Source organism: Balaenoptera borealis, assembly GCF_965194805.1.
Source record: "Balaenoptera borealis genome assembly, chromosome: 18".
Classification (NCBI taxonomy): Eukaryota; Metazoa; Chordata; class Mammalia; order Artiodactyla; family Balaenopteridae; genus Balaenoptera; species Balaenoptera borealis.
In genome coordinates, this window is record NC_138877.1 from 26426699 (window position 1) to 26450758 (window position 24060).

Sequence of the window (24060 nt, forward strand, 5' to 3'; positions counted from 1 at the left end):
TGGCCTATACAGTTTTTCCTGAGAAATCTGCTGGCTGACTAATGGGGTTCATTTTTAGGTTATGATCTTTTTTATCCTGGTTTCTTTTTAGAATTGTCACTATGTTTGATTTTTGACAGTTTCATTATAATGTGTCTTGGAGAAGGTTGTTTTGCATTGAGATGATAGGATGATCTCATGAACTTGGATGTCCAATTCTCTACCCAGGATTGAGACATTCTCAGCTATTATTTCTTTAAATAAACTTTCTGACCACTTCTCCCACTCTTGTCCTTCCAGAACCCTCATTATTCTAATATTTGTACATTTGATGGCATCCCATATATCACCTAGGCTTTCTTTGGTCTTTTTCATTCTTTATTCTTTGTTTTCCACTGATTGTCTTGTTTCAAAGTTCCTGTCCTCTAGATCATTTATTCTGTTTTCCATTTGGTCTACTCTGCTGTGGATACTCTCTATTGCGTTTTTTGCTGTATTCATTTGTTGTTTTTTTTCAGCTCCAGGATTTTTGTTTGGTTCTTTTTTATTATTTATATTTCTGTTAAATATCTCATTTTGTTCATGTATTATTTTACTCATTTCATTGAATTGTCTACTTGTGTTTTCTTTTAGCCCCTTGTGTTTCCTCAAAACAACTGCTTTGAATTCTTTATCAGCTAGATCACAAAATTCTGTGCCTTTGAGTTTGGTTATTGGAGGATTGTTATCTTTTTTTCATGACATGTTTCCTTGATTCTTCATGTTCCTTGTAGTTTTGCATTGCTGCTTTCTCATTTGAAGTAGCAGAAAGCTCTTCAAATCTTTACTAGTTGCCTTCAGGTGGGATATACTGTTTGTTGGCCCTGTTATATCAGAAATCTTCTCTGACCTTTTATGGATACACCTGCTTTGCACTTCTTGCTCTCTCTCATGGTAGGACTCTTAGGCCTTTTTTGTCTTCTCCCGTTTTTTGTTTTTTGCCTCACCACACAGCTTGAAGGATCTTAGTTCCCCGACCAGGGATTGAACCCCAGCCCACGGCAGTGAAAGCCTGGAGTCCTAACCACTGGACCACCATTCTCCCGGTATTTATAACTCACCAGGCTGGCTGCTGAAAACTTCTCTTTTGTTTTCTAGAAGGTGGAGCTACAGCTCAAGTTTGTGGTTTCTCCCTTGCCCACAGACCCTGGTCTATTTTTTGGACAACGACTCTGCCAGACAGAGCTCACTCTCACTGCTGCATTCAGGAGTGCACACAAGGAGCCAGCCACAGACTTGGGCGAGGTGTGGGTTTAGCACACAGGGCATTGGTGGTGCCCTTGGGCCTAGTGGGGGGATCCTAGGGTGAGGTACTCCCAGAGGGTCTTAGGTGGAATTCCTACAGAAATCCTGGGTGCAGTCATCAGAACTGTGTTCCTTTAATGCCTTTTGATATTCTTTATCTTTCCTGATATCCCTCCCCCCAGTTATGGACACCCCACCTCAGTACTCTGCGTGCTACTGGAGAGAAACGGGTTTCTCCAGCAGCATCCCATACAGCTGGAGAAGCTGAGCGCTCAAACACCACTTTTTTGTCTCCGCTATGGGAGGGGTCACAGCTGGCTAGTTCTGGAGTGTTACCTGGCAGGAGTGGTGGCACTGGCAAAGTTCTTCTTACCATCTCCTATGTGTCCAAACTCGTATGTGTTTATATTTTTGGCTGCAACTATGTGCTGGAATCTCCCTTTGGGAAGGTTCACTTCTACAAAGTCTCTGTTGTCTCTGGGTTTCTGCCCAAGTCAGCACTCTCTAGGTTTTCCCAACTGCAGCCTAGAAGGGGTTAAGGAGGTTCATCAACTCTTGCTGTTTCTGCAGCCCATACTGAGGACTGTCTGCCTATCACCAGAGGCACAGGTGAGCAAGACTCCTACCATGTCCCTTGGCAGATGGTGCTGGATCCCTCAATTTGCACGGAGGAACTTTTGTTAATGGATGGATGTTTAACTAGTTGTTAAAAAGGACAAACAAGAGAGATGTCTTACACCACCGTGATGCTGATGTCATTCCCCATATAAACTTTAGAATCAGTTTGTTGTTATCCATAAAATAACTTTCCAGGATATTGGTTGGAATTGCTTGAATCTATAGATAAAATTGGGAAGAAGCATTGTTACTTTTATTTTAAAAGAGTATTTACAAATTATGAAGAATTTGAGTCACTCAATAACAATGAGCAGCTCCAGGATACAGATTATAAGGTTCTTTAGGAGTTGAATGAATTCTATACAGTATAAACTATAAACCAATATTTAAAGTATTGCCTCAGCTCTACTTCTTTTTTTTAAAATTTTTATTGGAGTATAGTTGATTTACAATGTTGTATTACTTTCTGCTGTACAGCAAAGTGAATCAGTTATCCATATACATATATCCACTCTTTTTTAGATTCTTTTCCCTTATAGGTCCTTGCAGAGTATTAAGTAGAGTTCCCTGTGCTATACAGTAGGTCCTTATTAGTTATCTATTTTATATACAGTAGTGTGTATATGTCAATCCCAATCTCCCAATTTATCCCTCTCCCCACTCCCCCCCCCCAGTAACCATAAGATTGTTTCCCACATCTATAACTCTATTTCTGTTTTGTAAATAAGTTCATTTGTACTATTTTTTTTAGATTCCACATATAAGCGATATCATACGATATTTGTCCTTCTCTGTCTGACTTACTTCACTCAGTATCACAATCTCTAGGTCCATCCATGTTGCTACAAATGGCCCAGCTCTACTTCTCTGCTTCACTTCTTCTTGTTTTTCTTTGGCTTAACTGAATAAGCATCAACGGATGATCTAATAAGAGTAGTCTACTGTGTAGTTTTATGGAAATGACAGTGATAAATAAAACACAGTCCTTACCTTCAGGAGCTTCCAATTGAGTTCCTATGAAAATAATTAACTGTACAACAATGTGGCATGATGAATGTAGCAACTGTTCTGGGGAATGTTTTGGAGTGAGTAAGACAAAGTTTATTATTTGAGGCGTTTCTCAGAGAGGAAATATGTGCCAGAGAAGACTAGCTGAAACTATTTTAAGCCTAGTGGAATTATGTGGATGAGAGATATTTTCATTAACTTTTTATTTTGATAAATTTCATGCATACAGAAAAGCTTAAAGAGTATTCCAGTGAACATTATATATGCCACACATAGGTTTAATGATTATTAAAATTTTGCTACATCTGCCTTCTTTCTTTCCCCTTTCTCTCTCACATATGTATCTGTGTATATATATGCCTATATGTGTGTTTGTGTGTTTGTTTGTTTTGTCCAATTTGGGATCCAACTAGGATTCAAACATTCCATTTGATTGCATGCTTCTGTTTTCTAGATTAATCCCTCTAACTTTTTTCCATATGACATTGATTTATTTTATTTATTTTTATTTTTATTTTTTAATTGAAGTATAGTTGATTTACAGTGTTGTGTTAATTACTGCTGTACAGCAAAGTGATTCAGATATATATATATATATATATATATATATTCTTTTCCATTATGGTTTATCATAGGATATTGAATATAGTTCTCTTTATCCATTCTATATATAATAGCTTACATCTGCTAACCCCAGCCTCCCACTCCATCCCTCCCCCAACACCCTCTCCCTTGGCAACCACAAGTCTGTTCTCTATGTCCGTGATTCTGTTTCTGTTTCAAAGATAGGTCCATTTGTGTCATATTTTAGATTCCACATATAAGTGATATCATATGGTATTTGTCTTTCTCTTTCTGACGTACTTCACTTAGTATGATAATCTCTAGTTGCATCCATGTTGCTGCAAAGGGCATTTTTTCATTGTTTTTTTTATGGCTGAGTAGTATTCCATCATATATAGGTACCACATCTTCTTTATCCATTCATCTGTCGATGGACATTTAGGTTGTTTCCATACCTTGGCTATTGTGAATAATGCTGCTATGAACATAGGGGTGCATGTATCTTTTTGAATTATAGTTTTGTCTGGATATTGCCCAGGAGTGGGATTGCTGGATCATATGGTAATTCTATTTTTAGTTTTCTGAGGAACCTTTATACTGTTTTCCAAGTGGCTACACCAACTTACATTCCCACTAACAGTGTAGGAGGGTTCCCTTTTCTCCACATCCTCTCCAGCGTTTATTTGTAGACTTTTTAATAATGGCCATTCTGAGTGATGTGAGGTGGTACCTCATTGTAGTTTTGATTCGTATTTCTCTATGACATTGATTTTTGAACAATCCAGCAAAGTTGTTTTGTAGAGCAATTTACATTCTAGATTTGTCTGGCTGCTTCCGTATAGTGTTGGTAACTGTATGTTTAATTTTGTGTGTCAACTTGAGTGGATCACAAGGTGCCTGGATATTTGGCCTGGATATTTTTTCTGGGTGTGTCTGTGAGGATGTTTCTAGAGGAGATTAGCATTTGAATTGATAGACAGTAAAGCACATTGCCCACCTCACTATAGGTGGGAATCATCCAATCCACTGAAGGCCAGAATAGAACAAAAGGGCAGAGGAAGAGAGAATTCACTCTCTCTGCCTGAATGAATTGAGACATCAGTCCTCTCCCACCCGCTGGCTGGGATTTGTACCATCAGTGCTTCTTTCTCAAGCCTTCGGACTCAGACTTGAACTACACCACTAGCTTTCCTGGCTATTTAGCTTACAGACAGCAGATCACGGGACTTCTCAGCCTCTATATTCATATAAGCCAACTCCTTGTTATCTATCTATCTATCTATCTATCTATTCTTCTAACAAAGGGTATGACAGTGGCAGTGGGACGTCTCTTCCAAGATCAGGTTATGGAGAAAACTGTGACGTGGGCTCCATCTCTCTCTCTCTCTTTTCATGCTGGGATAGTGTGGTATGGGGAGAATCTGAGGCCCTCATTCCAACAATATTTAAGAAGCTGAAGCCTGATAATTTTGTGAAAGAGCTTGTGAACAGGTTCTGCAGTGCCTGTAGAGTTTCGAAGATGACTGCACCCCTGGCTTACAGCTGTTGCAACCTCATGAGAAACAGCGAGCCAGGAAAACCCACCTAAATCTTTCCTGGATTTCTGGTTGGCAGAAACTGCAGGGTAGTAAATGTTGCTTATTTTAAAGATGCTGAACTTGAGTGTTACTTGTTTTCCAACAATAAGTATTTACCCAAAACTGTTCATCTCATGGTTTTAGCATCCACTAACAATCACTGCCTGACTCTATGTTTACTAGTTGCTATTCTTCTGGAAAGAAAGCTTTCTTTGATTTTTATGTTTTTTCTGAGTTGAAAGATAATTACATCTTATTTGAATCAATAATGTTATTTCCACTTCGAAAGCAAGACGGCAGATTAGGAGGTTCCAGGTTTTGGTCCCCCTCACGGAAAGACCAATAAGCAACTATTCACAGACACAACTATTCTTGGGTGTGGAATTCCCTGGCGGTCCAGTGGTTAGGACTCCATGCTTTCACTGCGAGGGCCGGGGTTCGGCAAAAAAAAAAAAAAAAGAGTACACCTTTGTGAAAATCCTAGAACCCAGGGTTGAGGATGAAGCACCCCTTGAACAACAAAACTGAGAAAAGCCACATTAAGTGGGTAAGAGGGGTGGTTTCACTTTGACCATGTGCCTGCCCCTCCCCAAGACTGGCACAGTGCCACACAGACAGCGTTCCCCTGCACCTACAGTTTCTCCAGCGGGGAAAAGAGAGCCCGAGGTTGACATCCTGCTTGGCCAGTGTTCTGGAGCGCTCTCCCGGGGGCACGCTTCCGTCTCATCTCGTAGGAAACACTGGGTGAATCCGCAGGGCTACACCAAATGGGGTCAGCTGGAAACAAGGTAGGAGGGCAGGGCTCACAGCAACCAGTGCAGGGGTCATGCTGTGGCACGGCGCTCCTGCTGGTGAGGGCGGCCAATGAGAGCGCCCAGCCAGGGACTGCATCCACCCACGCATCCGAGCTAGTTGCTCCCCATCTGGCCAGAGAGCACACTCAGCAGCTCTATCCGGTTCTGGTACACAACCAGCAGTCCGGCCAGGCCGCGGAGCTCGTTCTACCGCCCCAAGGGCACCGGGAACCAAGCTAGCAGCCTTGCCCAAACGCAGAGCGCGCTGTCTCTCCCCACCCATCCGGAGGAGCCCGTGTAAGGCGCCTGCACAGTAAGCCTGTCCATCTGTAGAGCCTAGCCTTCAGCCCCGCGTGCATTGCAGCCTACGGCCCCGCCTGTTTGTTGAGTGTAGCCTGCAGCCGAACCTGGACAGAAAGCCCCGTTAGTTCCCCTGCCCAGCTGTGGAGCAGAGCCTACAGACTCCCCACCAGGGGGCCCAGAGAGTAACATTGTCTGACTGCAGAACAGAGCCCGCCCCCCAACATTAGAGCACAGGCAACAGCCCTGGCCAGTAGAGACCCCATAGCGAGCCCTGCTTGCCTTGGGGTGCTACCAGCTGACACATGCAGAACCCCAGACTGGGCTGTCTGGCGAAGGGTTTCTCTGCCAAAGTAAATCCGTAGGCTCTGGAAGACGAGAGCTCTTCCTCAAGTATGCAGATAGCAATGCAAGGATTCAAGAATCACAAGTAATCAGGTAAACAAGACACCATCAAAGGAAACTAATAAAGCTCCACTAACCCTAAAATATTTAGAGTTATGAATTGAATAACAAAGAATTCAGAATAAACTCTTAAAGAAATTCAGTAAATTAGGGGAAAAAACACAGAGATAACTAAACAAAAATAGGAAAACAGTACATGAACAAAATGAGAAGTTCAGCAAAGAAATAGAAATCATTAAAAAAAAAAAATCAGAAATCCTGGAACTCAAGAATGCAATGACTGCACTGAAATATTCAATAGAGAGTTTCAACAGTCAGATGAAAGAATCAGTGAACTTGAAGATAAGTCTTCTGAAATTTTCCAGTCAGAGGATCAAGAAGAAAAAAAGAAAAAGAGTGAAGAAAGCATACGGGACTTATGCAATACCATCAGAGGAAGCATCATTGACATTATGGGAATTCCAGAAAGAGAAGAGAGAGAGAAAAAGGGAAAATAAAATTAGTATAAGTATCTCTTCTGACCACAACAATATGAAACTAGAAATCAATAACAGGAGGTAAATTGGAAAATTCACAAATATGTGGAAATGAAACAATACACTCCTGAACAAATATGGGTCAAAGAAGAAATCAAAAGGAAAATTCAAAAAGTTTTAAAGACAAACAAAAATAGATATGCAACACACCAAAACATATGGGATGAAGTGAAGTAGTTCTTTTTTTTTTTTGGCTGTGGCACGTGGCTTGCAGAATCTCAGTTCACCGACCAGGGATTGAACCTGGGCCACGGCAACGTGCCGAATCCTAATCACTAAATCACCAGGGAACTTCTGAAAGTAGTTCTAACGGGGAGGTTTATAGTGATAAATGTCTAAATTAAGAAAAAAAGAACTATCTCACATAAACAACCTAAAGTTGAACTATACCTCAAGGAACTAAAAAAAGAACAAACTAAACTGAAAGGTATGAGAAGAAAGGAAATAAGCAAGATTAGAATAGAAATAAATGATAGAAACTAGAAAAACAGACACCATACTCAAGTGGCAGTTATCCCTGGGATGCAAGGTTGACTTAACATACACAAATCAATAAATGTGATACAGCACATTAACAAAATGAAGGATTAAAATCATATGATCATCTCAATCAATACAGAAAAATATTTGATAAAATTCAAATGACCCGATTAAACAATGGGCAAGGACCTGAATAGACATTTTTCCAAAGAAGACATACAAATGGCCAACAGGTATACAAAAAGGTGTTCAACAGCACTAATCATCAGGGAAATGCAGATCAAAATCACAATTAGCTATCACCTCACACCTGTTGGAATGTCATTTAGAAAATGAGAGATAAGTGTTGACGAGGATGTGGAGAAAAAGAGAACCCTTGAGCACTGTTGTTTGGAATTTAAATTGGTAGGGCTAATATGGAAAATTGTATGGAGGTTCCTCTAAAAGTTAAAAATAGAGCTACCATGTGATCCAGAAATCCCACTTCTGGGTACATATCCAAAGGAAATCAAGTCAGTATTTTGAAGAGATATCTGCACTCCTATGTTCACTGCAGCATTATTCACAATAGCTAAGAAACGGAAATAACCTAAATGTCCATCGATGGATGAATAGATAAAGAAAATGCGGCATATATAGAGAGAATGGAATATTAGCCACGAAAAAGAAGGAAATCCTGCCATCTGCAACAACATGGATGAACCTGGAGGACATTCTGCTAAGTGAAATAAGCCAGACACAGAAAGACAAATACTGTATGATCTCACATATATATGGAATGTAAAAATCTCAAACTCATAAAACCAGAGAGTAGTATAATGGTGGTTGCCAGTGGCTGAGGGTGGAGAAAATAGGGAGGGATTGGTGAAATGGTACAAAATTTCAGTCGTAAAATGAATAAGCTCTGGGGATCTGATTACAGCATGGTGACTGTAGTTAATAGTAATGTATTGTATACTTGAAATCTGCTAAGAATAATCTTAAGTGTCCTTACCATAAAAAATGTAAAAAGGTAACTATGTGAAGTGTTGGATGTATTAACTCACTTGATTGTGGTAATCATTACACAAAATATATTAAATCATCATGTTATACACCTTAAAAATCATGTTGTATGACCTTAGCATATATGTAATTTTTATTTGTCAATCATACCTCAATAAAGCTGGGGGTGGGGGAGAAGTGTGTTGTTTAATCTTCATGCATTTTGAGATTTTCCTGTTATTGATTTCTAGTAATTCCACTGTGGTGTGAGAGCATATTTTATATGATTTCTTTTTTTTTTTTTTTCTGGTCACGCTTCGCGGCTTGCAGGATCTTAGTTCCCCGACCAGGGATGGAACCCGGACCCCCAGCAGTGGTGTCTGACATTAAGTTGGAGAAATTCTAGGTCATTATTGTTTCACTTTTTTAAAAATTTCTTTCTCTCTCCTTTCCTTCTAGTATTCCCCCTGTGTGTATGTGACACCTTTTGTAGTTGTCCCACAGTCCTTGGAGATTCTGTTCCAGTTTTTTTTTCCTAGTCTTTGTTCTCTTTGCTTTTTATTTTTATTTATTTACTAATTAACAGATTTATTTATTTTTATTTACTTATCTTTGGCTGCGTTGGGTCTTCGTTGCTGCGCGCGGGCTTTCTCTGGTTGCGGTGAGTGGGGGCTACTCTTCGTCGTGGTGCCCGGGCTTTTCATTGTGGTGGCTTCTCTTGTTGTGGAGCATGGGCTCTAGGCACGCGGGCTCCAGTAGTTGTGGCATGCAGGCTCAGTAGTTGTGGCTCGAGGGCTCTAGAGCACAAGCTCAGTAGTTGTGGCGCACGGGCTTAGTTGCTCCACGGCATGTGGGATCCTCCCAGACCAGGGATCGAACCCGTGTCCCCTGCATTGTCAGGCGGATTGTTAACCACTGCACCACCAGGGAAGTCCCTCTTCGCTTTTTAGTTTTTGGTTTTGCTTGATATATCCTCAAGCTCAGTGATTCTTTCCTCAGCTGTGTCCAGTCTACTAACAAGCCCATAAAGGCCTTCTGCATTTCTCTTACGGTGTTTTGGACCTCTATCATTTCATTCCTCTGTTTCTTCATTTTGCTTGACGCTCTGTGTTGGTTTCTATGCACTGGATGAAACAGTTACCTCTCCCAGTCTTGCAGCGTTGGCCTTGTGTAGGAGATGAGCTTTATTGTTCTATCTGTCCTAGCTCTTCATTCTCTCAAACCTTTGTAAGCCAAGCAGTCTATTTTACCTTTAACGGCTCCCCGTCATTGAGGCTGTACCAAGACCAGTCAGTGCCAAAGGAGAGGAGTCAGGCTGATTGGAAGCCAGACCCTCAGGCAGCAGCTTTTACAGGATGCAAACATACACAGTCCCAGTGGGGCGGCAAGCATAAGCCCCACTGGCTACCAGAGCCAGGGAACCTGGAGGCGCCCTCGGGGTAGCAGTCACAAACATCAGGGCTCCAGACAAGTGTATTAGTTCCTTTCTAGGAGATACCGGTGAGCTGTGGCGAGGCAGAGGGACAGTATAAGATGGCGTCCCCTGGCCTTCATTCCTTGAGCCCCTCCGTAGCCACTAGATGCATGCCAGATGTAAAGCCTGCTCCTAAGCCAAAGCTTCAGGACAAGCGCGTAGGCCTCTTTCACAGAAAGCCCAGGGGTGTGTTTCAGTCAGCTGTTTGGGCAGTGCCCTGGGGTGGTAGCCTGCCAAGAACTGTCTATGGGATTGTTGCAGTCCTGTGCATATGCAGGAGTGCAAGGCCCCCGGCCACCAGAGCCAAGGAATCAAGCTGCCAAAACCAGGGCACCAGATGTAAACACTGGGGCACCAGATACGTATAAGAGCTCCTCTCCGAGAGATGCCGGCACACTGGAGCAGGGCAGAGGTAAAGCGTGACGATAGCATCGTCCTCCGAGGTCTCAGGGAAGGTCTAAGGTCAGCCTTAGATGTGTCATTAATCAGAAGCCTGCCCCTCAGGCTGTGGCTATAATGATAAGCCTATAGGCCTCTCCCACTTTCTGTGGGAAAGACAGACCTCCTGGGTCTGTTGCCTCCTGCCGTGCCCCAGGGGTGGTAGGAGTTTATAAACTCTTTCCCCTTGGTTCCAGTTGTAGGACTCCTGGAGCATAAACCCCACTGGCCAGCAGAACCAGGTGATACAGAGGTGTCTCCTGGCAGCAGCCACAAAAGCCAGGGCACCAGACAAGGGTATAAGCTCTTTATGGGAAGATACCAGTGAGCTGGAGCAAGACAGAGGGAGAAGGCAAAGATTGCATCCATGGGTCTCCATTCCCTGAGAGCACCTCCATAGGCCCGCATAAGTGAGCCAAAGCAGAAGCCTGTCCCTTAGGGCAAAGGTCCTGAAGAAGGAAACAGGGGGACTTCCCTGCTGGAGCAGCGGTTAAGAATCCGCCTGCCAATGCAGGGGACACGGGTTTGATCCCTGATCCGGGAAGATCCCACATGCCGCAGAGCAACTAAGCCCATGTGCCACAACTACTGAGCCTGCACTCTAGAGGCCACGAGCCACAACTACTGAGCCCGTGTGCTACAACTACTGAAGCCCGTGCACCACAACTACTGAAGCCCATGCGCCTAAAGCCCGTGCTCCGCGAAAGAGAAGCCACCGCAGTGAGAAGCCCGCGCACCGCAACAAACAGTAGCCCCCGCTCGCCGCAACTAGAGAAAGCCTGCACGCAGCAACGAAGACCCAACGCAGCCAAAAATAAATAAATAAATAAATAAATTTTTTTTAAAAAGAAGGAAACAGGCCTCTTTCTCAGAAAGCCTGGGGAAGCATTTCAGCCCACTATCTGTGCAGTGCCCTGGGGTGGTACCCCGCCAAGAACTGTCTCTCTGTGGGACCCAGGAGCGCAAGCCCCTCTGGCTTCCAGGGCCAGGTTATCAAGGGGCATCCCCTGGGTGGCAGCTGTAGAAACCAGGTCACCAGACATACAAACTGGGGCACTGGACATGTGTAGAAGTTCCTCCCCTTTGGGAGATATTGGTGCTCTGGAGAGCAGCAGAGAGGGTGGTGATGCACCCACTGGCTGGAGCAAGGTGGGGGAAGGTAGTGCAAAGATGGTACCCACCAAAAAGAGAAGAAAGGGAAAAAAAGCAAAAAAAAAAAAAAAAGGAAGGAAAGAAGGAAGGAAGGGAGAAAGAGAAAGAAAGAAAAGAAAGAAAAATAAAAGAAATGAAATTTAAAAAGAGGGAGAGCAGGAAGATTGCACCTGCCAGCCTCCATCCCCAGAAGAGTTTCCCAGCAGGCCACTGCCCCTCAGACCAACACTGTCAAAAGTAGCAAGTGAGTCCTTTTTCACAGAAAGCCTGGGCACTTTTCAAAGGGCTGCTTCTTTGCTGGGCCCTGGCACCCATGGGTCTGTGCACCAGCCCTCAGTTTGCTACAGCCCATGAGCCTCCCGGGTGCAGGCTCCGCTGGTCTTCTAAGCCAGATATTTGGGGGCTTGTCTCTTGGGGGCAGGTCTTAAAGGTTGGGGTGCCCAATATGGGGTATAGACTCTTCACTCCTCAGTGAGACGATCCGGGTTTTGAGTTCCCTCCTGTTGCAGATCCCTGCACTAGGGGTGGGGGAATTTATGGAGAGATTCTGCCTCAGCCTTTCCCACCTGCTTCCATGTGGCTTCCCTCTCGTTTACCAGGTGTGAAGGGCTGCTCTGCCAGTTTTTAGCTTTCTTTCAGAGGAAACTGTTCCACATAAATTCGGTGTGTCCATGGGAGGAGGTGAGTTCAGGATTTTCCTACGTCACCGTCTTGAACCAGAACCTCTGTCATTTCTTTTTGGTTTTTTTCTTAGGATTTCCATCTCTCTGCTTACATTGCCCCTCAGTTCCTGCATCCTGTCTATTTCATCCTTAGAACCCTTAGCATATTATTTATAGTTATTTTCAATTCCTGGTCTGATAATTCCAACATTCCTGCCATGTCTGGTTCTGATGCTTGCTCTGTCTCTTCAAATTGTGGTTTTGTGGGCGGTGGAGCTGAGGTCAGCATCAAATTTGAAATATTTAAAGTGGATACAGAACTGTTTCAGCAACGCAGACACTTAAGTGTGTTGTCGGCGATGGTGCTGTTGGTAAAACATGTCTCCTGATATCCTACACAACAAACAAGTTTCCATCTGAGTATGTACCGACTGTTGTTTTTTTTTTTATTTTAATTTTTTTGCCACACCACACACAGTATGCAGGGATCTTAGTTCCCCAGCCAGGGATGGAACCCGTGGCCCCTGCAGCGGAAGCACGGAGTCTTAACCACTGGACCGCCAGGGAAGTCCCTGTGTGGACTGTTTTTGACAACTATGCAGTCACAGTTACGATTGGTGGAGAGCCATATACTCTTGGACTTTTTGATACTGCAGGGCAAGAGGATTATGACAGATTATGAGTTATCCACAAACAGGTGTATTTCTAGTCTGTTTTTCAGTGGTCTCTCCATCCTCATTCAAAATGTGAAAGAAAAGTGGGTGCCTGAGATAACTTACCACTGTCCAAAGACTCCTTTCATGCTTACTGGGACCCAGATTGATCTCAGAGATGACCCCTTCACTATTGAGAAACTTGCCAGGAATAAACAGAATCCCATCACTCCAGAGGCTGCTGAAAAACTGGCCGGCGACCTGAAGGCGGTCAAATATGTGGAGTGTTCTGCACTCACACAGAAAGGCCTAAAGAACGTATTTAACAATGGAATATTGGCTGCCCTGGAGCCTCCAGAACTGAAGAGCCGCAGGTGTGTGCTGCAGTGAACGTCTCTCCAGAGGCCTTTCTGCACAGCTGGTGTCGGCATCATACGAAAAGCAATGTTTCAATCAAACAATCTTAAAAATTAAGATTCGGGGCTTCCCTGGTGGCGCAGTGGTTAGGAATCTGCCTGCCAATGCAGGGGACACGGGTTCGAGCCCTGGCCAGGGAAGATCCCACATGCCGCGGTGCAACTGGGCCCATGCCCCACAACTATTGAGTCTGAGCTCTAGAGCCCGCAAGCCACAACTACTGAGCCCACGTGCCACAGCTACTGAAGCCTGCATGCCTAGAGCATGTGCTCCGCAACAAGAGAAGCCACTGCAATGAGAAGCCCGCGCACTGCAACGAAGAGTAGCTACCGCTCACCGCAACTAGAGAAAGCCCGCGCACAGCAACAAAGACCCAACACAGCCAAAACTAACTAACTAACTAAATAAATAAATAAATTTATTTTAAAAAAAAATTAAGATTCGTTTTTGCAATAATGACAAATGCCCTGCACCTACCCACATTCACTCCTGTGAGACAAGGCCCATAGGTATGGCCCCCTTCCCCCTCTCAGTACTAGTTAATTTTGAGTAGTTGTGTATTGTCGGAAAAAATGATCAGTACTAGCTTTTGTCATTTCAAAAAAAATTTTTTGTTGTTTTTTTTTTTTGTTTAAAAGCAAGGCATGCTTGTGGTGACTCTGTAACAGACTAATTTGGATTGTTGAAACAGTTCCTGGTTTCCACTCTGGAGAGCAATCTGGGATATCTAGCTTTTTTTAATTTTCTTTTTTTGGGGGGGTGGGGCAGGGAGGTGTGTGTGGGATTTGTTTTTATTTAGTCATTTTTTTTAATTCATTAACCATTGGACAGCCCTTAAGGGGAGGAGAACGGATTGATTCCACATTCTACTTCCTAGATCTAGTTTAGAAAACACGTTCCCCACCTGGTGCTCTCAGGAAGGAGTATAGTAAACGCCTCATTTAACAATATACTCCTTTTTGGGAATTCGCTGGCGGCCCAGTGTTTAGGACTCGGTGCTTTCACTGCTGTGGGCCTGGGTTTGATCCCTAGTCGGTGGAACTAAGATCCCGCCAGCCAGGCAGTGGGGCTAAAAAAGAAAAAATTTACATATATATATATATACTCTTTTTGAAAGTTGCCTTTTCTCTTGACCCTTGAATAGGTCCAGTATTTGGCGAAACTCATGAAAAGTGGGTGGAATCTGGCTTGCCCCGCCTCTGTTCGAGGATGCACTGTATATGTAACCCTGACTCTCAAGGAAATTGGTTTGCCATTTGCCACTGATTTTTTTTTTAAGTTAATTTCTAACTTTTTTCACTGACAAATGAAGAGAAGTATTGCACCTTTTGAAATACACAAAATGGATTGAGTACGCAATTAAAAAACATTTTTTTCCCCCATCAAAAAAAGAAAATTGTGGTTTTGCCTTTTAATTTTTTGTTGATATTGGGACCTGATGTGCTGGGTAAAGGAAAGTGCAGTAAACAGGCCTGTAGTAATGCCGCGGTGAGGAGTTGGGAGGGGAAGCCCTATTGTTCATGATTAGGTTTCAGCCTTTTAGGGAGCCTGTGCCTCTGAACTGTGAGCTTTAAGTGTGTTTTTTACTGTTTTCCTTCCCCTTAGGTGGGATAGAGTGGGCTGGAGCTGGGTATTTCCCGTCTCCCACCTGGAAGGCTATAGTTAAGTGGAGTTGGGTATTTCCCTTAGTCGGGCTCTTATAAGACCCCAGCAGATTAGGCTCTGATTAACTAGTTCCTCCTGAGGGCAGGCCTGGTAAGAGAGTGCCCTGGGGTATTTAAAAACAGGCTCCATTTTCCCTCTCCCTTTGGAAGCACGAGGGGATTTTTCTCCCATGTTTACCGTGAAAACTCTCAAGCTCCCAGAGTCGGAGGCCCCCCCTTTGATTGGGTCCTCTGGAGCTTTTAACTTCAGAGTTGTCCGCCCTGAGCCTCTAGCAATTTGTCAGTTGTGTTTGGAGTCTTCCTACCTCAGCCCTGGTTCCTGCCACGATTCCTGCTCCTGCGTCTGCACTCCCGGTAAGCCAGTACTCCCTGTTGTTGCGTCTCCAGCCTTGGGAACAGCCGTGTGCCCTGTGTCCTCCCCTCTCTTACGGATCCAAGAAGAGTTGTTGATTTTTCACTCCATTCAGCTTTTTAATTGTTGTTAGGACAGAGTGGTGACTTCCACACTTCTTACATGAGAAACCGTAATTGTTTTGCTTTTTTTTTTTTTTTTTTTTTTTGCGGATGGCATCTTTTTCTTTTTTGAAGTGGTCACCAGTTCTGAGCGCTCTACCAGGGACCAGAAGGGAGGGTTTGGGGGAACATCCTTCTCTCTTTTTTTAGTTGGAGGAAGTCAGCTGCCCTCCTCCCAGCCGCGCACGCAAACGGCAGCCGGGGCCCATGGAGGAATAACGCTGCTGCCTGCTCCGGGGGGTGCCTGTTTTGCATTTTTTAATCGTGACACATAAAGTACATGTTGTACCCCTTGTAGTTTTGTAGTGGTATTGGTGGTTAGGAGACAGTGTAAGATCCCTTCCCCTGGGATTCAAGATAGGTCTTTTGGTGGTATCTTTTCCAGAAGAGGGAATTTCCAATTTGAAGGTCATGTAGGGTGTGTGGTGGGAAAGGAAACCTGACCTGTTGATGATAAATATGAGTGTATTTAATAAAACTTTAACAATATTTAAGGATAGATGTTATTTTTTTAAAATTTTATTGGAGTATAGTTGATTTATAATGTTGTGTTAGTTTCAGGTGTATAGCAAAGTGATTCAGTTATACGTGTACATATATTCATTCTTTTTCAGATACTTTTCCCACATAGGTTATTACAGAATATTGAGTAGAGTTCCCTGTGCTGTACAGTAGGTCCTTGTTAGTTATCTGTTTTATATATAGTAGTGTGTATATGTTAGTCCCAAGCTCCTAATTTATCCCTCCCCCCACCTTTCCCCTTTGGTAACCATAAGTTTGTTTTTGAAATCTGTGAGTCTGTTTCTGTTTTGTAAATAAGTTCATTTATATCATTTAAAAAAATCAGATTCCACATATGAGTGATATCATATGATATTTGTCTTTCTCTGTCTGACTTACTTCAGTGAGTATGATAATCTCCAGGTCCATGCATGTTGCTGCAAATGGCATTATTTCATCCTTTTTATGGCTAACATTCCATTGTATAGGTGTACCACATCTTCTTTAACCATTCCTCTGTCGATGGACGTTTAGGTTGCTTCCATGTCTTGGCTATTGAAAATAGTGCTGCAATGAACATTGGGGTGCAGGTATCTTTTCGAATTATGGTTTTCTCTGGATATACGCCCAGGAGTGGGATTGCTGGATCATATGATAATTCTATTTTTAGTTTTTGAAGGAACCTCCATACTGTTCCCCATAGCGGTTGTACCAATTTACATTCCCACCAACAGTGCAAGAGGGTTCCCTTTTCTCCACACCCTCTCTGGCATTTATTGTTTGTAGACTTTTTGATGATGGCCATTCTGACCAGTGTGAGGTGATACAAGGATAGATATTAGATCAAATTAGGGTCACTTAAGGTCCAGAAGAGGTAAGAAATCTTCACTGGCCTGCCAGTATTATTTCATAATACATAATTATTCATAAGGGAATAATCAGTGTTGACTGGAGGGGGAGGATCTGAGGATCACCAGGACCAAGTACAAGATTTGGGGCGGGTTGGGTGCCTCAGAGAGTATGGCTAGTTTGAATTTAAGAGCACTGTTGGCCTGCTTTATTTTTCCAGAGGATTGAGGGTGACTAAGACAGTGAAATTTTTGTAGCAGTGGAAGTACTTGTTGAATATCCTCAATAACCTTACTGTTGAAGTTGGTTCCTCTGTCACTAGAGAGGAACAAAGGGACCCCCACGTAGGGAAAATTCTTTCTGGTACCAGCTTAGCTACAGTTGTGGCAGTAGCCTGTTTGCAGAAAAAAAAGCTTCTAACCATCCCGCAAACAAGGATATACATGTCTTTCTTTTTTTGTGTATAAAAAGGGAAAAGGGTAACGAGTAACTGAGGGGTCCAAAGGTGGAAGAAGAGGATAGAGTTTTTCAGGTTTTGAAACACAGACGTGGAAGGAGTCCCATTTCGGGGGATCTGCATTGTTTCCTTGGTCGTGGCATAGAGAGGCGAGGCGATCGTGAAAAAGCTAGGGAATCCGGCTCAGCAATAGCCACCTAATCCGAGAAACCCTCAGCGTTGTCTTGGTCTCAGGGAAGGGGTCTTTTTTTTTTTTTTTTTTTAATTTTTATTGGCGTATAGTTGTTTTACAATGTTGTGTTAGCTTCTGCTGTGCAGCAAAGTGAATCAATTATACGTATACATATATCCACTCTTTTTTAGAATTCCTTCCCATTTAGGTCACTACAGAGCTATTAAACAATAGCTAGCAACAAAACCAAACCAAGAGATGGCCCCCAAAACCAAAATCAAATCCTTACCGTGCTACCACAGACAATTGTCTGCGGCTCAAAAAGCCTCAGGACCTGGGTGGAGAAGATGGGGGCCCAGAGGTGGGCTTCTAGTTCCATTCCAGTAATGGCACCAAACTGTCAAAAACAAAAACCAAACAAGTAAGGAAACTGAGTTTATTCAGAATATTGCCATCGTGGAGAACAGTTCAGAATCAAAGGCAGGGTGAGTTTGCCTTAGACTGTTATAGGGAGGGTTTGGACAAGTTATAGGTAGAGTGGTTTACAGTTAGAATTGCTTTTGTAACTAGGGGAAGTCTTGGGCGGCTGACTAGGAAATGTGTATTTTGGTGTCTAGCTAGTTTGGGTGCACTTCTTTTTTTTTTTTTTTTTTTTTTTGCCTCACAGCGCATCTTGTGGGATCTTAGTTCCCCGGCCAGGGATCAAACCTGGGCCTAGGAGTGAGAGCACCGCGTCCTAACCACTGGACCGCCAGGGAATTTCCATGGGCACACTTCTAATCTCAGTTAATCGTTCATGAGACCAAGGACTGGGAGTTAGAGACCCTGTGTCTGGCCTTGTTGGCAGGTTCAGGCAAAAATGGAAAGGTCTGTGTTTAACCTTCTCACAGGTAAATAAGGGGATCCTCTGTGAGCCTTATGGTAGTCATGAGAAAGAGTGGACCATGACGCTTATCTAAGTCACGTGGGAGAAGGTGGTTTGCCATGGTTACCTATTTCCAATCACAAAAGGAAGGATGATCTCCAGGGAGAAACAAAAAAAAAAGGTTGAAGGGATTTCTTAATTATCGCTGTTTGCCCTGTGGCACAGGGATTAGGTAAAGTTGAACGTTGTCAGTTTCAAGGTTAATTTTTTTCCGTTATGATCCAGTTGTTTTGGTAGCATTCGTTGAAAAGATTTGTTGCTGCCAATGCTGTGTTTCTAAAATTAGAACTTCAGTTCCTCAGTTGCATTAGCCACATTTCAAGTGTTTAAGAGCCACATGTAGCTAATGGCTACCATAATGGATAACACAGATATAGAATATTTTCGTCATCACAGAAAATGTTATTGAACAATACTGCTGTAGGCCTTACAGCACAGTGTCTAATAAATATTTTGAATTTTGTGAAAAGCAGTCGAAAGCAAATTACACTGTTAGAGGCATATATGAAAAAGTTAAAACTCAATGCCTGAGCACAATTTATTTTGAGGATTTTATAGTGAAACAATGTTGATAAATACAAATATAAAAACACTTTTGTAAAGCATACATTAGACCAGACTAATTCAAGGGGTGTTTGGGCATGTATGATGCGGAACTCTTAGGATCCCGCACAGTACAAGGTCTCTTTGTTAAGTATTTTTATTTAAAACTCTCCTTAGTAACTAGAATTCCAGAATCTTCAGTTAATTTGGGGATGGTAGTGAAAGGAGCTATACTGGATTAGTTATGAACATTCATATCAAGAGAATTAATGAAAATACTTCAGCACTACTTCTGGAACATGAAACATAGACTTTGTGAGACCACCAAAGCATCTATTAATATTCTTGATTTGCGTATTTGAGAAAATTCATACATACTGCTGAGACCACAGTTGAACAGCCCTGCAGATATTGCTAGATGTTTAAAATATGATCAGATCCTTCAGAATTTTTTCCCAGAGTGGCAAGTTTAAAGGCTGTACAGTGTAAAATCCAAAACACTGACAATACCAAATGCTAGGGAGGATGTGGAACAATAGGAACGCTCATTAATTGCTGATGGGAATGCAAAACAATACAGGCCACCACTTTAGAAAACATTTTGGCATTTCCTTACAAAGTTAAATATAGTATTACCATATGATCCAGCAATCACAGTCCTTGGCGTATACCAAAATGAGTTGAAAACTTATGTCCATGCAGTAACCAACACGAGTGTTTATAGCAGCTTTATTCGTAATTGCAAAAATTGAAAGCAAACAAAATGTCATTTAGCAGGGAAACGGATAAGTAAACTGGTATACGTACACAATGGAATATTACTCAATGATAACAAGAAATGACTATCAAGCCGTGAAAAGACATGGGAATCTTAACTGAATATTGCCAAGTGAAAGAAGATATATTCCAACTGCCAGACACTCTGGAAAAGGTAAAACTAGACAATAAGAAGATCAGTGTTTCCCAGGGGCTGGGGGGCAAGGAAGAGGAGGCATAAGTAGATTGAAGAGAGGATTTTTAGGACCGTGAAACGATTCTGTATATTATTGTAATGATAGGTACATGACATACATTTTTCAAAACCCATAGACCTGTACAACACAAAGAGTAAACCCTAAAATAAACTACATGCTTTAATTAATGATATATCCGTGTTCATCACTTGTAACAACGGCATACACTAATGCAATATGTTGTAAACAGCGGAAACTGAGAAGGGGTGGAATACATGGGAGCTTCCTGTAGCTTTCTGTTGGATTTTCCAGTAAACCTAAAACTGATCTTAAAATCTATTTATTAAAAAAACAAAACCCCCAAAACTTAAAGGTATCTCTGCAGAAACCTGCAGGGTTTTTCCCATTTTCCTACAGGCTCATGATTTCAAATGAGAGGTTGCTACATCTTTCATAAACGTTAGAAGAAAAGGTAAAACTTATTGAACCTTTATGTTATGGGTACTACGTATAGGTATGTTATTCTACTAATCAACAAATATTTATTCAGAGCAAGTATATCCAGCCTACGCAGCTTATGCGTATATCGCCTACGTAATTTAGTTCAATCGTCACACGCTATGAAATACTACTGCTATTAACGTTTTCAAAAACAAGAGCTCTGAGAGAGAAGTCAAACAATTGATAAACAGTAGAACGGGTATCTAATCTGAATTTCACACCCAAAGTTCGAAACCATAACACCGAATAGAAGAGAATTAGCGATTTCTAACTCCGTCATCCGAAACAATGAACAGCCAACAAGTCTCGCGATGTTGTTGCGGCTACTACTACTCCCAACATGCAAAGCGGCTACCGTGCCGCAGCCCGTGCCGCAGCTGGTGCCGCAGCCTATGCCGCAGAGTCCGGAGGGCCCCGGCGTGCCTCGAGGCGCGAAAGGTAACCTGGGAACCGTAGTTCTCCTGGACGCCTACTGGTGTTGCCAGCGCGGCGGTGGCGGATCGCTCGGTTCCAGCCAGTAGGTCCTGTGAGGGCGAGCTGAGGCGGAGAAAGGGCGTGGAACTGGGAACGGGTGAGTCGGACGCGGTCTACGCGGTCGAGGGAGGCGGCACCGCAGCGTAGGGTTGACTTAAATAAATGGACGCGTGCTGCAGTCTCTCCGGAGACACCGCGGTCTTAGCGTCAGCGAGCAGAGGGTGAGGAGGCGCCAGAGCCCGGTCCTTGCATCCGTACTCGTCCTCAGCTCCCCGCCAGCATCTCCACCATGCAGTCCCGGGAAGAAGCTTCGCGCTCTCGCCGCCTCGCTAGTCCCCGCGGCGGGAAGCGGCCCAAAAGGGTTCACAAACCCACGGTTTCGGCTTTTTTCACGGGCCCGGAGGAGCTGAAGGACACGGCCCATTCCGCAGCCCTGCTGGCCCAGCTCAAGTCCTTCTACGACGCGCGGCTGCTCTGTGATGTGACCATCGAGGTGGTCACGCCTGGCAGCGGGCCTGGCACGGGCCGCCTCTTCCCCTGCAACCGTAACGTGCTGGCTGCCGCGTGTCCCTACTTCAAGAGCATGTTCACCGGCGGCATGTACGAGAGTCACCAGACGAACGTGACCATGCACGATGTGGATGCCGAGTCCTTCGAGGTGCTGGTCGATTACTGCTACACGGGTCGTGTGTCCCTGAGTGAATCCAACGTGGAGCGCCTGTACGCCGCCTCCGACATGCTGCAGCTCGAGTATGTGCGTGAAGCCTGTGCCTCCTTCCTAGCCCGCCGCCTTGACCTGGCCAACTGCACGGCCATCTTCAAGTTCGCCGACGCCTTCGGCCATCGCAAGCTGCGATCACAGGCCCAGTCCTTTATAGCCCACAACTTCAAGCAGCTCAGCCAGATGAGTTCGATTCGGGAGGAGTCTCTGGCAGATTTGACCCTGGCCCAACTGCTGGCCGTCCTGCGCCTGGACAGTCTAAACATCGAGCATGAGCAGACCGTGTGCCACGTGGCGGTGCAGTGGTTGGAGGCGGCTCCCAAGGAGCGGGGTCCCAGCGCTGCAGAAGTCTTCAAGTGTGTCCGCTGGACACACTTCACCGACGAAGATCGGAATTACCTGGAGGGGCTGCTGACCAACACCATGGTGAAGAAGTACTGTCTGGACCTTGTTGAAGGGGCCCGGCAGATGCGATATGGTGACACGCTGTGCAAGTCTCTGGTGCCAAAGCCAGAGAGCAGCAGCGGTGGCGGCGGCAGCGGCAGCGGCAGCGGGGGCGTCGTTAGCAGTGTCGTTAGCGGCGCTGGCGGCGGCGGCGGCGGCTGCAGCAGCAGCTCTGTTGTATCCGTGGCAGAAAATCCACCCCAGAGGCTGGGTGTGTATGCCAAGAAGATGGTGATCTTCTTTGGACATCCCAGAGATCCCTTTCTGTGCTGTGACCCATACTCGGGGGACATTTACAAAGTGCCATCACCTTTGACCTGCCTTGCTCACACTAGGACTGTGACCACCTTAGCTGTCTGTGTCTCTCCAGACCATGACATCTATCTGGCCGCCCAGCCCAGGAAGGACCTCTGGGTGTATAAACCAGCCCAGAATAGTTGGCAGCAACTTGCTGACCGCCTGCTCTGCCGTGAGGGCATGGACGTGGCATACCTCAATGGCTACATTTACATTTTGGGTGGGCGGGACCCTATTACCGGCATTAAACTGAAGGAGGTGGAGTGCTACAGTGTCCAGAGGAACCAGTGGGCACTGGTGGCTCCACTGCCCCATTCTTTTATTTCCTTCGATCTGATGGTAATTCAGAACTATCTTTACGCTCTCAATAGTAAGCGCATGTTCTGCTTTGATCCCAGCCACAACATGTGGCTGAAGTGTGTTTCTCTGAAGCGCAATGATTTTCAGGAAGCCTGTGTCTTCAATGATGAGATCTATTGCATCTGCGACATCCCTGTCATGAAGGTCTACAATCCAGTCAGAGGAGAGTGGAGGCAGATTAATAACATTCCCTTGGTGTCAGAGACTAACAACTACCGGATTATCAATCATGGCCAAAAACTGTTGCTGATCACCTCACGCACCCCGCAGTGGAAAAAGAACCGGGTGACCGTGTATGAATATGATATTAGGGGTGACCAGTGGATTAATATAGGTACCACATTAGGCCTGTTCCAGTTTGATTCTAACTTTTTTTGCCTCTCAGCTCGCGTTTATCCTTCCTGTCTTGAACCTGGTCAGAGTTTTCTCACTGAGGAGGAAGAAGTACCCAGTGAATCGAGCACTGAGTGGGATTTAGGTGGATTCAGTGAGCTGGACTCTGAGTCAGGAAGTTCAAGTTCTTTATCTGATGATGATTTGTGGGTTCAGGTAGCCCCTCAGTGAAATGCGCAGGGTCAGCAGAGTGTGTTATAGATAAGCTGAAACACTAAGGTGTTTTTACTGCTTTGGAAAGTATCTTAAAGAGACCCTTTCGTTTTGCTGGGAAAAAAAAAAAAAAAGAAAAGAAGTTGATTAATTTCAGGTTTGGTTTAGAAAGGGTATTGTTTGAAATACTAACGTAATTTAATGTTACAGAACTTAAACATTAAAAGAAATCAACCTATTTAATAATTTACTGTTCTAAAAGTCCAGTGTTGATTGTTTAGTATGTTTATGTTTGATGACAATATAAGTTAGTTGTAATCAATAGTCTTCTATTATTAAATCTTACATTCTGTCTTGTGCCACAAGTACTTCAACTTGAATTTTAATTTCTACAATAGAAAACTGATTGGATAGGAATTACTAGAGAGGGCTGGAAAGCATATATTTTCCTTCGGAACAGTGTAGTAGATTTCCAAAACTTTAAACTAGTGGGTTTTTACAAAATGTGTTCTAACAAATATAGTCTGCTAAGTTTTAGTTCAGTTTTCTCCTCTTTTGTGAAAAAAAAATACATATGTTTAATGTGACTGAATGGTGATTTCATTTGTGATAATATATAGAATGCTCATAAGCTCACTGAAAGTAAAAACAAAAAAACAGGATTCTACTGTTTGAAAAGAAATTTCAGTTTTAAATCTGTAATATAATGTGTATTTGCAAATAGTGACCAATTTTCCATCTAAAAAAATTCCATTCTAGTAATGTCACCAATCATCTAAAAACCTTTAAAAAAAAAAAAAAAACAAACCCAGTAA

General features: G+C 43.6%; 1 protein-coding gene and 1 pseudogene across 2 annotated transcripts; both read left to right on the forward strand.

Annotated features, from left to right (window-relative positions):
- Positions 1-5850: 5850 nt before the first annotated feature.
- Positions 5851-13382, forward strand: LOC309615668 (cell division control protein 42 homolog pseudogene; annotated as a pseudogene). The gene has a single exon. The product of its transcript is annotated as a cell division control protein 42 homolog pseudogene (transcript).
- A 377-nt stretch (positions 13383-13759) lies between these two features.
- Positions 13760-23399, forward strand: LOC309615576 (kelch repeat and BTB domain-containing protein 6). Its single transcript, XM_082365437.1, has one exon. It carries the CDS (start codon positions 21167-21169, stop codon positions 23261-23263), a length of 2097 nt encoding a protein of 698 aa, XP_082221563.1. The 5' UTR covers positions 13760-21166; the 3' UTR covers positions 23264-23399.
- Positions 23400-24060: the final 661 nt, after the last annotated feature.